Source organism: Equus asinus, chromosome 8 (genome assembly GCF_041296235.1).
Source record: "Equus asinus isolate D_3611 breed Donkey chromosome 8, EquAss-T2T_v2, whole genome shotgun sequence".
In the NCBI taxonomy this organism is placed as follows: Eukaryota; Metazoa; Chordata; class Mammalia; order Perissodactyla; family Equidae; genus Equus; species Equus asinus.
Window position 1 is genome coordinate 79,488,680 of NC_091797.1, and position 11,452 is coordinate 79,500,131.

Below are 11,452 nucleotides of genomic sequence, written 5' to 3' on the forward strand. Positions count from 1 at the left end.
ATCAGCAGGTCCAGGGGGCAGGGGTCGGCCAGTTGGTGGGCTGGATGGAGAGAGGAACTGGCAGCCCCAGCCGTGGGGCCCCGAGGCCAGGCACATGGTGCCCACCGTGAGGCCGCAGGTCCACCGTGGGGCAAGCCTTTCAATGTGAATTCTCATGCCTGGACTCCCAGGTCCAGAAGGCGCCCTCTGCCCTGCTCCCGTCACCCCAGGCCTGGCCTCCGCACTCCTCACCTGGCCACCACCTCGTCGTCCACTTTCACTATGCAGTAAGGGTCACTGCTCCCAGACCTGCAGAAGAGGGGCTTCAGGGAGGGGGTCTGGGAGGCAGCCACGGTGGGGGTCCCAACCCACCTTCAGTATACAGAGAGGGGGGACTGCGGCCCCGCGTCACACAGCAAGTCAGCGGAGACGCAGCGCATGCGGGCTCGCTGCACTCCCACCCACAGAAACACAACACTGAGGCACGAGCCAGGAGGCCAAAGGAGCACTCAAGAGCGTGTGCTCGGGAGTCATCCCTGGCTCTGCCACCTGCTGGCTGCAGCATCCTGGCAGTCCCCTCCCCGGTGGCCTCAGTTTCTCTGCCCTATGAATCGGGCATCATATTAGCACACACCTCCTCAGGCAGGGGAGGAACTAGAGGGGACAATGCCAGGCGGGATGCAAGCCAGCTCACCTGAGCCCTCCCCATGCGGCCTCGATGCCATCGTCTGGGGTGAGCATTGCCCTCTCTGGAGCGTCATTTCAATGCCAGCTTCCCCGGAAAGGGGACTTCCCGAGGCTCGGCCTTCAGTGGGGACGGCCCTCAGAAGACTCTCCCACTGCAGGCCCAGACCAGAGCACCCAGACCTCAAAATGCAGCCCATAGGAGAGATAGGCTGCATCCCCTTGAGCGGCCACGAGCCATCAGTCAACCAAAGCCAGCACAATCCCCTCTTCATAATAAGAGTTACCAGTCCATCCCAAGCTGTCAGCCAGGGGCCCTCCCCCAGTGCCATCTGCTCCCCTAGTCCCCCCACACAGGCCTCCTTTGCCTTCCACCAAGCTCAGGCTGCCCTCAGGGCCTTTGCACTTGCTGTTCCAACTGCCTAAGACACTCTGTCCCTGATCTCATCATGGCTGTCATTCAAACCTTGGACCAAAATTCACCTGCTCAGAGAGGCCGTCCCTGACCTCCACCATCCCGTGTAAACTTGACCTCCGGTCCCTCTGAGCACCCAAACTCATCCTGCCCCCTTGTGAGCTCCTTGGGGGAGGACCTGCACCACCCCCCCACCCCCGCCTGGCAGAGTCAGGATTGGAACCCCAGTCTACGGGGCTCAGCATACACGCTCTTAACCAGCACCGCCTCCACCCAGCTCACCATCGCTTCCCCAACGGCCCCCTCCCTCGAGGCCCGGCTCCGCCCTCTCCCGCTGCCACCCCCTCTCCATCCAGTTTGTCAGGGCTCCCCAAATGCCTCCAGGATTCCAGGGACGAGGCATGTGGGCCCCAGGAGTCGGCTCCAGCCTGAGCCTCGTCTGCAGGCTCCCGTGTGCCTCAGTTTCCTCTCCGGACTCCTTCCCTCAGCCCGTCTGCCGGGTGCTCCAGGGCCTCCATTTCCCCATCCGGTCTCCATCCCTGAACACCTGAGCCTGGGCGGCGTCCTGCGTCTCTGAGTTCCTCTCTGAACTCTCATCTATGAGGCCCCAGGCCTCAGTTTCCCCTTCTGGACCTATCCCAAAACCACCGGGCTGTGGAACCCCAGGAGCCTCAGTTTCCCCATCTGGCTCCACCCCCCGGGATGCCCGTGGCTGGGTAAGCCCCATATCTCATTTCCCTCTCTGGGTTCTCCACCCCCAAGCTTCTTTTAGGCAAGCTCTCATTCCTCAGTTTCCCCAGCTGCAGATGTGGGGCCGGATTGGCTGGGATCCCACTGGCAAAGGGCTGGGAGACACGCCCCCTCCCGTGGAGCCATCCTGACTCCGGCCCCTTGTGGGAGCCAAGCTCCCACGTCGGCTCCAGGGCTCTGACGCACGAGGCCTTATCAGGCTCCTATCAGGTAGGGGCAACGGCAGCCGGGGGGCCACCCCCTCCAGACCCTCCATCTCTCCGGACCCTTGGCCTCTCCCACAGCCCCTGCCCCACCTCAGGCGTGGGAAAAGAGGCCCCTTGGCCACTGCCTGCCCAGTCTGGTTTGTGCATGGGAACAGTCAGGGTTCAAATCCCAGCTGTGTGACCCTGGGCAAGCGACTTTGACTCTCTGGGCTGGGACCATAGGAAGTGTTAAGCACAGGACCTGGCCCATAGTAAGCCCTGGAGCTTACAGCTGCTATTATTAATGACAGTAATAACTCTACGAGTACCGACTGAGGCCTCCTCCAGAGCCGGGTCGGACCCCCCTCAAATCTGGTGAGGCTTCGGGAAGAATCCAGGCCCTTTCCCTCGGGAGAAGAGAGGGAGAAAACACCCCATGTAAGAGCCCCCATGGGCACGGAGATCGCAGCATCCTCTGGGGAGAGCCCCTCTAAAGAAGGGCGAACAGTGAGGGAAACAGGCAGGGTGGCTGGATCCCCAACTGGGGCTTAGTGACTCCTCCCTACCCTTGCTCCAGGGTGAACCCACCCCAGAGCTCACCTTGGCCTGGGAACCTGGGGGAAGAGGGGTCAAGAGACGCGGGAACCAGGCACGACTCGACCCCTTCCTCAGCAGAGGCAGAAGGAGCCCAGAGAACCGGGTCCAGGGACAACACCTGCCACCCCCTCGTGGCCCTCACCCAGGACTAATGGAGCGGCCAGAGCACAACGGGATGGAGCCCGGGCTCTGGAAGGGTCCCCTCAGCCCTCTAGCAGCTGCCAGGCCTCCACTCCTGGCCTCCTTGCCCCGATGGTTCCAGAATCTCGAATGCTCAGGGGCTCTGAGAGGGCATCTCAGAGACGGAGGCAGGGGCTCGTCCAGATGCTGCATTCGCACCGCAGGCTCTCTGCTTTTCGTGTCAGATGCGTGTTTATTTGGGGTAGCTGATGAGGATGGGGGGGGCGGGGAAAACTGCTCTAAGCAAACCCCCTCCCCCCCCACTGCCATGGCACAGCTGCATGTGGGGAGGGGGGCGGTTCATGAAGTCACTGGCAGGATGCTCCCACTGGGGGTCCACGGCCCGGGCAGCTAGGGTACAGCTAAGCCCCAACCTCGACCTGCGCAAAGGCCAGAATCCAGTTTCCGGCTCACCTTGGCCGCGGGGGAAACCCCAACAGGTGCTCCACCCTCTCGGCCGCAGGGCACTTGGAGACTCCTGTCCAGAGCTCCCAGCGCCCAGATGGGAAATCGAGACCCAGAGAGGACCAGGTTCAAGGTCACACAGCCAGTGACCTGCCAAGGATCCCGCAGCCGCCCCGGGTGCTGACACCCTCAGAGCTCCTTCTGGGCTCCAGGCCAAACAGGAGGGGGACCCCTCCCGCCATTCTGCTGATTCGGCAGCTGCTGACTCAGCCCTGGGGAGGCACAGCCAAGGACTACTAGCACCAGGGGAGCCCGAGGGTCCTCGAGCCCCATCACACCTGGCCACCGAGGGGGCTGCAGGGCGCTCCGGTGGCTTAGCATGCAAGGAAGGCCCACACTGGGCTGGGAGCTCCCAGACTGAGGGGCTCAGAGCTCTGGATCAAGAGGACCCGTTTCCCCCGGGGCCTGGCTGGTGGGCCACCTGGTGACACTCTGCAAACCTAAACATTAGATGTGCCCGGAGGAATGCTGGGGCCACCCGGGTCCTGCGCCCTCCAGCGCTCCTCCCCAGGGTTCTCTTGATAGGAACCCACCCAAACCTGGAGAAATCCCACTTCCAACACCTGCCTGGTTGAAGGAAGAGACACCCCCCCACACCCCCCCCCCCAGACCCCAGCCAATCCCTTCCCCAGCTGGGACGGAATCTGACTCTCCAACCCCCTCTTCAGCCCTGGAAGACCCCTCTAGTGCATCCCAGAACAAAGACACCCCCCTTCCTGGGGGCGGGGCATCTGCTAAGTCTGGGCGCCCCCTCACACCAGGACAGCCACCGGCATGGGGCCTCTCGCCCCGGGAAGGCAGCTCTGTCCCAATACTGGGTCTGAGACGAGAACCCCACACCCACTTCACCGACCCTCCCTAGCATTCGGAATGGGTGACCCCCGCCCCATCCCATGTGCCGTGCGTCCCTCACCCCCGCCGCGCCCCGGGGGTACTCACACGTCCTTGGCGGGCAGCGCCCGGCCCTCCACCACGCGGACGTTCAGGGAGCTGCTCTTGGCCATGGCGCCCAGCCTCAAACTTTCCAGGCAGGAGGGCGCCCAGGTTCCGAGGCTGGACCTCGGAGAGGACGTCTACATGTCACCAGCTGCCAGACTGGCGCCCTGTCCCGGGGTCCCAGCGCCGCCTGTCCGAGACGCGTGCAGCTGGGCGGGAGGCTTCCGAAGGAGGAGAAAGGAGAGGCGTCGGGGAGGGGGCGCCCCCCGGACTCCACAGGTAGGAGCGGCGCGCCGAGCAGGCGGAGCGCGCAGGGGACACCGCCAGCTCTTGCCTCCGGGTCTGGAGCTCCTGGTGGGCGGGCAGGGGGCGGGAGGGGGCGGCCCAGCACCCTCCCCCCAATCCCGCCTCCCGCAGGGTCCCCCGCCCGTCCCCGCGTCCCCTCGCGCGCCCTCTGCCGGCACCCCAGCCAAACGCGCCAGAGCGCACCGGCCGCGGAGACCCGGGCGCGGCTGCCGGGACTGCCAGGTGGGGAGCGGCACGGCCATCAATGGGCGTGGCCGCTGGCTCCTGGTGAGCTGGCACTGGGCTCGGAAGACACAGTCTGTCCCCTGCTTGCGCTCCTTCCAACACGTCCACACCTCCGCGGCCTCCCCTGCCTACCCTCCGGCGCCGCCTCCTCCGTCCGACCTCCATGCCCTGTCCGGGAGCGGTATCCGCGGCCCGCGGGAGGGGTCGCTAGAGTGAAGGTTGCACATTCCTGGGGGTCCGTTCAGAGTCAAGGGAAGGGCCTCGAATATCCCCCCATCTCTTTTCGTTTCCGATGAAACTCAGATCGTGCGAGCGGCAGCTCCCACGTCACGGGCTGGCACTGCGGGGGAGGGAGCCGCGGCCGGAGGGGGAGGGGCAGGCTGGCGGATAACAGCACCACAGCGATGATAAAAGTCACCTAGACTTGTTTGCACACTTACTAATGCCGGGCACTGTTCTAGGTGTGTAACAAGCATTATCTCATCTTCGTTCTCAAATATCTCTATGCACTACGTACTGTTGTACTGTTACCCCCATTTCACGGATAGAGACCCTGAGGTTCAGAGGGCTAAATGGCTTGCAGAAGGTCTCACAGGCAGTAATTGGTTCGCCTTCTTGGATTTGGATCCTGACCTGCCACTTGGTAGCTGTGTGGTCTTGGGCGAGTTACTTAACCTCTCTGTGCCTTGGTTTGGTTTTCTCACGTGTTCAATGGGAATAGCATGGTATCTCAATAACAGGGTTTCAAGAGAATTAGGTGAGATAGAGCAGCTATGAAGGAGGCAAACCCAGGTCTCAGAACAGGGACAGGCACATCAGAAGCTCTCAGAAAGTATCTGATATAAATATTATTGTCCTCCAAGGTATAGCTCAAATGGCACCTCTCCTGGGACGTCTTCCAGGATGCCCTCCCACCCCAGGCAGAGGTTTTCTCCCCTTTTCTCTGCTCCTGTGGCTCTAGGTTCCTACATTTTTCACGTTTTAAATGAGATAATGTGGCCAGGAGGCCAGTCCCAGGGCAGATACTGACGCGCACACTATTTCTCCCCGTGGGTTTGTTGTTTACCTGCCTGAGTCCTTACAAGGGCTGGTGCTGAGCCTGACTCACTCAGTCAACCCAGGGCTGGGCACCGATAGGAAGGCCCCTATTGGCGGGAGCCGCCACCCAAACCTGTGGGACGGGAGGGCCCTGCCCAGCCACATGAGTGGCCCCGTGGACTGCCTCCCAGTGTCTCTCCTCGACTTCCTACCTGGCACCCCAGCCAGGGAGTCCCCCAACTTCCAAAGACTGGGCCTCAGTTACCCCACCTGGGAAATGGGTCTAGCGGGGCTGGCCGCAGGTTTAGAAGTACTGCAACATCCTTCAGCATCCGGGGGGATGAGGGCTGATCCAGGGTGGGACCAGAACAGTGGCATCCCCAAGGGACTATTTAGAGCCCCCTCATCTTTATCAGTCACCCCCGATCCTCGCCAGGGGAGAGTGGCTCTTGCTGAGTGACTGCTACTTCAACACAGCGGCCCTGCCGCTCCCCTCCACGTGCGTGGCAGCTTTTGGCGGACACTTTTTCTTCTGAGATCCTGCAGAGACCCCAGATAGGCTGTCTAGCCCCGGAGACCCCTGATGGAATCTATGGGGGGTCTAGTCCTGGGGCCACCTGGGATGCCAGCCAAACTGCCACCCAGCCCCCTCGGCCCGTCTTCCGGAGCTGAGCAGGAAGTCACTTCCCAGACGCCCCTCCCCAGGCCCCCAGGGGATTACAAAGGCTGTGGGCTGTGCCACCCAGGCCTCCAGGGAGCCAGCTCTGTCACCTGTCCAATATCCTGCGTCCGACCCTGCAATTCGTCTGGAGCTGTGACCACAGTCCCCAGACTTTCTGAATGGCCTGCCCACTTCCTGTTGTTCTGAGAAGCTCTGACCCGAAACTAGCAGAGGGTGTGAGGTCTCTGAGGGAACCCCCTGTCACAGGACCCAGGGGGAAAGGTGGCCCGGAGAAGGAGCGTGATCTGCTGGAGGCCACCCAGCCGGGAGAGGGGACGGCAGGCTCAGGGGCACCAGGCTGGGGCTGTCGTGTGGGAAGGGCCTCACCTTTCTCAGGGGTTGTGATGAGAGTTAATCCAGCGGGCAGTGTAACCCCTTGCATCACTCCTGGTACACAGTAGGTGCTCAAGAAATAGTTAGCCCCCTCCCCCTCCCCTTCCTCTAAGCTTCTTAAAGACAAACCCACGATCGTCTTCTTGCCAACGTCCTGCAGTCCGGCACCCACGGGGTGCACACAGCAGGTGCTTCATAAAGCCGTAAGTGGGAGGAGATGCTGAGCTCAGGGTTGAAGAGCAGAGGTTCCAGCATCCAGCCAGCCTGGGGTTGAATCCTGGCACCTACACTTACGAGCTGGGTGTTCTCGGGCAAGTGACTTATACCCTCTTGGTGCCTCGGTTTCTTCGTCTGTGACTTGGGGATGGGAATAAGACCCATCTCAGGCAGAGTGTGAGGACGGGATGGAATAAGCGTCAGACGTTTAGCACAGCCTGGCATACAGCAAGTGCTCAATAAGTGTCATGGCCATCGCGGGACATCCTGAACCCACTGCTGTGCCTGACATGGAGCCTCACTTGGTGGCTTTGCTCTGAAGCTGGGTCCTGAGGACGTGGCTGGGGGGAGAGCCAGGCCCAGCCCTGAATTCTGGGGATGGATGGAGCGGCCACACTTCAGTGGCCAGTGTGGCCCCGGTCACTGAGCTGGGGGAATTCGAGGGTGTGCATCCCAGCTGAGAAATCTGATAGGGAGATCCCAAGATCAGATTCCTGTGTCCTGATGGGCCGCACTGCCCAGGACAGGCTGAGTCCTCACTTCATCTGAGACGCTGGGCCTGGGGCGCTGGGAAAGCCCACAGACACAGGGTGGGGAGGCCTCCTCATCCGGGGGAGGGATCAGGCCTGGGCACCAGCAGGCGTGTGCTGAAGCCGCGCCTCCCGGCTCATGAGGACCGCCGTGCCCGTGCCCTTCCAACTCCGTGTGCCGCGGTGCCACACTGGGAACTCGGAATTGATAGCGGTAGGAGAATTTACACCATGGAAATTGGCAAACACTAAGGTTGCTGTTTTTTTTGAAGAGTCGGTTTAACAACACACGACTGGACACAGGATCCCCTGGCCACACAGCCCCCTGGACACACTCCTGAATTCACACCCTTAAGACTTTACTCAGATTCCCCTCACCCACACTGCCTTAGCCTTGCCAGTTCCTTCCATCAGGAAGGTCTTTAATTTCCTTTCTCTACTTATTTTGTGTTTAATTCCTACCGATATGATTGAATAAAGGTGAATAAAGAGGGGTGAAATTAAGTACAGACAATGTAATGTCAATGGAATGGAATACTATACAGCTGTTCAAAAGGATGTCCTCAAAGACTATAGAATGACAGGCAAAACGATAAAAAGGAAAACATAAGGAGTGGGAAAAACACAGTATATACGACCATCTATACAGCATGATCCTGATGCTATAAAATATTATATGCATGTATATAATATTCCTTTTATTCAACAGATATGTCTTGAGCGCCTGCTATGTACTAGGCAGTGGGGATGCTGTGAGGTATAATACAGCCCAGACCTGCTCCCATGGGGCTGTCAGTACAGTGAGACACGGAGCAGAGTAACATGCGGCTACAGAATATTCTAGAAGTAGGAAGTGCTAAGGAGACGATAAAGCAGGCACGGGGCAGAGCTGAGGCAGAGGGCTTTCTCCCACATACTGGCGTGTGCTTCTTTATAATCAGAAAATAATTCTGCTGCTCTGTTTTCTGCGCGCACCATCCCTGGCTCCCTTCACGGCCTCCGGGAAGCCCTGGGAAGCGGTTGGGGAGGCAGCGAGGACCGACACGCCCCCTCCGCCCCGCGTTGGCACCGCTCCCTGACCTTGCTCTCTGGTTCTCTTGTTTCGTGGTGATTTACATGCCCGTCTTATCTCCTAAATGTCAGGGACGATGTCGGGTTCACGCCATGCCTCCACACTGTTTGGAGCGGAAAGACTCGAAACGCACTTGCAGGTTAGAGGGAATTCAGTCCCCTCCAGGGCTGGGGGGCTGGCCTCTCTCCTTGGGATCAGAGTCGTCATATTTTTTACTTCCTTTGTCCCCACGGTGCCTAGGGCGGCAACTTAACCTTGCCAGCTGACCACCTCCCCGATACACCTCGCCCCCAAACCGGGAGGCAGACCCCTCCTCTGGCTCCACAGACCTGTCCGTCTCTAGACTTCAGTTTCGCCTCCTGGGAAGTGGCTCTGTCCCTCCTGAGGCCAAGATCGGGGCAAGGCGGACAAGCCATGGCCCAGGTTGGGGTGAGGAGAGTGTTCTTTGTCTCGGGAACACAAAGCCCCGTTTGTGATCACTGGGCAGATTCCGGGCAGGCAGCCACGTGGGACAGGAGGCAGCGGTGGGAGGGGTGAGCGGGAGTTCCAAACTTCCCCAAGGGCGGGCTGCCGAGGAAGCAGGGGTCAGGCCCGGCCTCCCCCGAGGCCGTCTGTCAGTCCCCAGGCCCCTTCCTCCTTCCTTGGACCTTCTCCCTAAAGTGCCCCTCCTCACCTTGGAATGGAGAAGCAGGAAGGGGCAGCCACTGAAGCATGAGCCGCGGGGGTGGGGGTGGGCAGAGTGGATGGCTCCAGAGCTCGTGGTTTGTGGCCAAGGGCAAGGCCAGCAGAGAAGCTGTGTCCTGCTGCCACTCAGCAGCCCCACCCAGACCATCCCCCAGGAGGTGCGGATGGAGACAGGTGGGAGGCTGGGGCCTCTGCCTCAGCAGCATGGCAGAGGGGCCCCAAGAGGACTTGGGAGCAACGCCCCACTTCACAGAGAGGAATGCCAAAGCCTGGGGCTGACTGGCTGACCACAGAGTGAAAGCCGGAGCTCCAGCCTTCTAAAGACAAGCTGTTTGTGTCGGGGCCTTCTCTCCTCTAGGCCATGAGCAGCTCCAGGGCAGGGATGGGTTGATTTCTCTGTACAAACAGACTTCTCAGCCCCGTGTCCTCAAAGGAGTCACTTAACTGCCCTGGGCCTCAGTTCCCTCATCTCTCACTGGTGGCACAGGTCTGGTCCCTCCTTGGCCCTATCCAGTCCTGACCCACCCCATCATCCTAGAATTCTGCACGCCAACCTACAGAACTTTGTTCTCTTCTAGGAGGGGGCCATATCTCCTGCCTCAGGGCCTTTGCACATGCTGCTCCTTGTACGTAGAATACCCTTCCTCTCCTCTACTCACCCCTTGTCATCCTTCAGGTCTCGGTTCACATGCCACCATCCTCAAGGAGGTCTCCCCTGTCCACCTCCTTGCACTCTAGACCTCTCCTCCTAACCCTAGCAGAGCGTAATGACATATTTACCGGGTTATTTGATGCATCAGGCCACCACATTAGCCTGTAAGCCCCATGAGGGCAGATTTTGTCTCATCCACTGCCATATCCTCACATGGTGCCTGGCGCACATAGTAGGTGCTCAATAAATATTTTCAAGAAACTGCCTCTAAAAGAATAGAAATTAAGACAGGAAGGATGCACACTGGCTTCCAGAGGATGGCATTCTCTGCAGCGGGAAGGAAGGGAAGGGGCCGGAGGAGAGAAGAGTCCAAGGAGGGCCCAACTGGATCTGGAGTGTTGTGGTTAAGAGGGTGACTCCACACCCAAACGGCCTGAGTTCCAACCCCACCTTAGACTTGAGGCCAAAACCACAATCCATAAAGGAAAAAGTGGCCAACTGGCTTCAGCGGAATTTAAAACTTTGCTTTGCAAAAGACCATGTGAATGGGGATGAAAAGAAGCTACAGACCGGGAGAAGCATCCGACAGAGGCCTATCCGGAATGCCTAGATGCGTATCTAGAATATGCAGAGAAGTCTCAAAGCTCAACAGTTAAAAAGAAAAAACACAATCCAATTAGGACCTAAGCAACAGACGAGAACAGGCACTTCGCTGAAGAGGATCTACAGATGGCGAAGAAGCGCGTGGAAAGCTGTCACCATCATTAGCCATCAGAGAAATGCAAAGTCAAACCACAGCGAGCTTTCACTGCACACCTATCAGAACGGCTGAGACAAAGAACAGTGATCATAGTCAGCCTGCAGAAAAACCGGATCCCTCAGATGCTGCTGGCGGGAGTGTGAAACGGTGCAGCTGCCCTGCCAAAGAACACGGCGGGTTCTTAGAAAAACTAAACACTCATGTAGCATGCAAGCCGGCAATTGCACTCTTGGGCATCTCTGCCAGAGAAGGGAAAGCTTGTGTTCACACAAAAACCAGGACGTGAGTCTTCACAGCGGCTTTACTGGAAACAACCCCGACGTCCTTCAACCTGAATGGTTAAACAAACCGTGGTACATCCACACGGTGGAAGGCTACTCGGTAATCAAAAGGAACAAACACTGATACATGTGACGACTAGGATGATCTCAAGAGAATGAAGCGGAGTGAAAAAAGCCTCAAAAGGTTACATATTGTATGATTCCAATTCTATAACATCCTGGACAGGACAGAACTATTCAGCTGGAGAACAGATGAACGGACGCCAGGGATCAGGGAGGTGGGAGGAGTGGGGCGGGGGTAGGGGGGTGGCTATAAAGGGTAGCAGGAAGGATGCTTGTGGTGAATGTTCTGAATCGTGACTGTGACAGTCACAGGAATCTGCATGTGATAAAATTGCACAGAACTAGATACACACACGAAATGGACGCATGTAAAACTGTGA

At 59.0% G+C, this 11,452-nt stretch overlaps 1 protein-coding gene across 3 annotated transcripts in view; it reads right to left on the reverse strand.

The window, feature by feature from the left end:
- RASAL1 (RAS protein activator like 1) overlaps window positions 1–5,023 on the reverse strand; it is a 28,008-nt gene extending 22,985 nt beyond the window's left edge. For 2 of the 3 annotated variants that reach the window (XM_044775839.2, XM_044775838.2), the window contains exons 1-2: window positions 4,195–4,623; window positions 232–288 (exon numbers count right to left, since the gene is read on the reverse strand). In XM_044775839.2, coding sequence (XP_044631774.1) covers window positions 232–288; window positions 4,195–4,259 — 122 coding nt within the window. In that variant the 5' untranslated portion in view covers window positions 4,260–4,623. Of the gene's footprint in view, window positions 1–231; window positions 289–4,194; window positions 4,624–4,854 lie in introns of those variants that run through there. The other variant, XM_070516110.1, reaches the window with a different exon arrangement.
- Between the last annotated feature and the right edge of the window lie 6,429 nt (window positions 5,024–11,452).